General features: G+C 45.9%; 1 protein-coding gene across 1 annotated transcript; it reads right to left on the bottom strand.

Moving 5' to 3' along the window:
• Positions 1-1906: 1906 nt before the first annotated feature.
• Positions 1907-2386, bottom strand: LOC118586577 (calcineurin B homologous protein 1-like). Its single transcript, XM_036191628.1, has one exon. It carries the CDS (start codon positions 2384-2386, stop codon positions 1907-1909), a length of 480 nt encoding a protein of 159 aa, XP_036047521.1.
• Between the last annotated feature and the right edge of the window lie 453 nt (positions 2387-2839).

A 2839-nucleotide genomic window follows, 5' to 3' on the forward strand; every position in this document is an offset into this window, starting at 1 on the left:
CAATTTGTATATTACATCATTTGATCACAAAGTCAGACAGATATTCCATAAAGAACTCCCCAATTCATGTAGACTCCATCCATCCATCCTGGCCACTCCCTTGCTCCTCACTTTTACCCATCCCTTTGGAGTGTTTTGTTTGGATTTATTTATTTATTCCCCGCTCCCCCCCCCCCCCCCCCCCCCCCCGAGCTGAGGACCAAACCCAGGGCCTTGTGCTTGTTAGGCAAATGCTCTACCATTGAGCTAAATCCCCAAGCCCAGTTTTTTAGATTTTAAATAGCAATTTCTTTCCTAAAGAATTATTTACACATCTTGGATAGCCTTCCAAAGCAAAGAAGCAAGCAAGCAAGCAAGCAAGCAACATCAGAGAAAGCCATCCCAGAGCAGATTTACACAGACACAGGGTAGAAGCAGCCTGATTCAATGAGATCTAAAGCAGCTGACATTAGCCCACAAATTGAGCCAAGTCCCTCAAAGACCTCTAATACCACTTCAGTTGGTGTCACCAGGGCCAGGCCCTGTGCTCCTAAGGGATCTGCAATGGTCTACACAAGGAACTAGGAAGGTCATGTGATTAGGAAGCTCATGAGACAATACATGCAATGCTTGGACCAGGATTATGAACTGACTACATGGCTTCCAGCATTAAAATTTGCCAAGTATAAAATTCATTCGGGATTTTGTGCAAAACTTTAAGACACTGAGGACAATCTAGTTCTTTAGGACTGAGATAAGTCAGACACTTCCATAACAGAAGAAAATAGTCTTTCTGTTTGGAAATGTGAAGAATCTTCCAGTGTACAGAACACTGAGGCATAACCCATGCTGCAGAGTGAATATGGGCAGCTCTCCACCAGCTCTTTAGCCTCTTCCAAAAACTACAAGAAGGCCCCCTACCATATTGTCAAAACAGCCACTGTATTGGTGACAATGTCCCAAAGAGAAGCAAACTGGGAAGCATAAGACTGTTTTCTGAAGATCAACACTGTACTCAGAAAAGAAGCCACAGAAATACATTGAAAATAAAAAGCCAGAGGTAGAGAGATCTGGGGAAACCACCTAGGAGACACGGCTCTACAAGTCTCACCATGACCACCTTTCAAGAACAACTTGTTCATAAGCCTTGTGATGAGAGCAGTGTGGAGGACCAAGAGAGACACATGCTTCCAAGAGTTGTACTGGCTGCTGAAAGGCTCCTGGATAGGCAATGTCCCAGAGACACAGCCAGAACAAGGTAGATACAAACTGCCAGACCACTCACCAGCCTGCCATATTAGAGACAGGCTTGACAGCAGAGCCCGGAGTCAAGTAGACAGACACAGGGAATCTCAATGAACAAGGGAGGCTGAAAGACCAAATGGGCAGAAAGCTAGGTGACAGGGAGGTAGGAAGTAAAGGACACAAGGACACAGGAACATGACGGAGGCTCGATGAAGGGAAGGCAGCATGGATGTAGTCTCCATCCAGTGGGAGCTTTGCTGGCTGGTTCTTGACATGAGTCCCTATCTCATTTCCGCAGACAGGATGGATGCATTGCATTCAGCAGCAAACAGGGGAAGATGTCACTTACAAGCAGAGACCTGGTGGGTGCATACTGAACAGAAAAAGACTGAGGGTACAGTTCTGTAACACCCTGTTTATACACCAAAGGCAAGTCTGTGGGACAAGAAAGACTTCAGGTTGTCATGCAAGAGCAGGAGTATTCTGGGAAAGGGGGATGATGGGATAGGGGCTGGAGGTCAGAAGGAAGTTCCAGTTCTTAGATACTAGAAAGCAAGAATAGTTTTGTCCCTGTCCTTTAGTGAAGAAACTGGATGCTCATTTTCTGTTCTACATCCACCTTCTCCAAAAACCTTAACAAATTCTGTAAAGAAACGGCACTCTCCCCATCCTGATCAGCTTCCTAGATGGTCCTGTCTGCAATGTTGCCCAGCTGCTCATTTGAGATATTCACTCCAACCATCATTTGTAGTACCTGTAACAGCTCATCATAGGAGATCTTGTCATCTTTATCCAAATCATGGAGTCTGAAAGCAAAGTGCAGTTTGTTGCTTCGGCTGTTGAGTGGTTCAGGTCCATTCACATCTTTGCTCTTTGCATTATCCTCAATGAGTCGGAAATGAGCCAAAGTTCTCATGAATCCTCGGAAGTTTACCTGGTCCTCTCCCTCTGAAAAGAAGGCATTGAAGATCCGGTCCCCCAGGTGGTTGATGGCAAGTTCTGGAATCCTCTGGAAATCTTCCCGGCTGAGAGTCCCACTCTCCCCTTTGTCCAGGCTGGTGAACCGGCTGAACAGGCGCCTGATCTGACTGTGGGAAAAGCCAGTCTCCTTGATCTCCTTGAGCTCTTCGTCCCGCAGTAATGTGGAGGCCCGAGACCCCATCACCGTGGCCGGAGCGCCAGAGGCTACAGCGGCAAGAGGGGAGGAGGGAGGGAAGGGCCAGGGGTCAAGAAGGGAGAAGGGCACTCTTTCTTTTGCAGTCCGGGGAGGGAAACTACGTGTTCCTGATTTTAATGGAAATACTTGAGTTTCTCTCCACTTAAATTGATGTTGGCTGTGGGTTTGCTGTAAACTGCCCTTATTTTGTTGAGGTATGAACCTTGTATCCCTAATCTCTCTAGGACTTTTACCATGAAGAGGTACTGGATTTTTCAAAGGTCTTTTATGCATCTAATGAGATAATCATGTGTTTTTGGACTTTCAGTTTGTTTATATGATGGATTGTGTTTATCAATTTACACATGTTTAACAATTTCTACATGTCTGGGCTAGTGTTTTTGGTACCAGAAGGTACTCTGTAGGGTATCAAAGGATAAACGTAAACACCAACCCAGG

Source organism: Onychomys torridus, chromosome 7 (genome assembly GCF_903995425.1).
Source record: "Onychomys torridus chromosome 7, mOncTor1.1, whole genome shotgun sequence".
Lineage (NCBI taxonomy): Eukaryota > Metazoa > Chordata > Mammalia > Rodentia > Cricetidae > Onychomys > Onychomys torridus.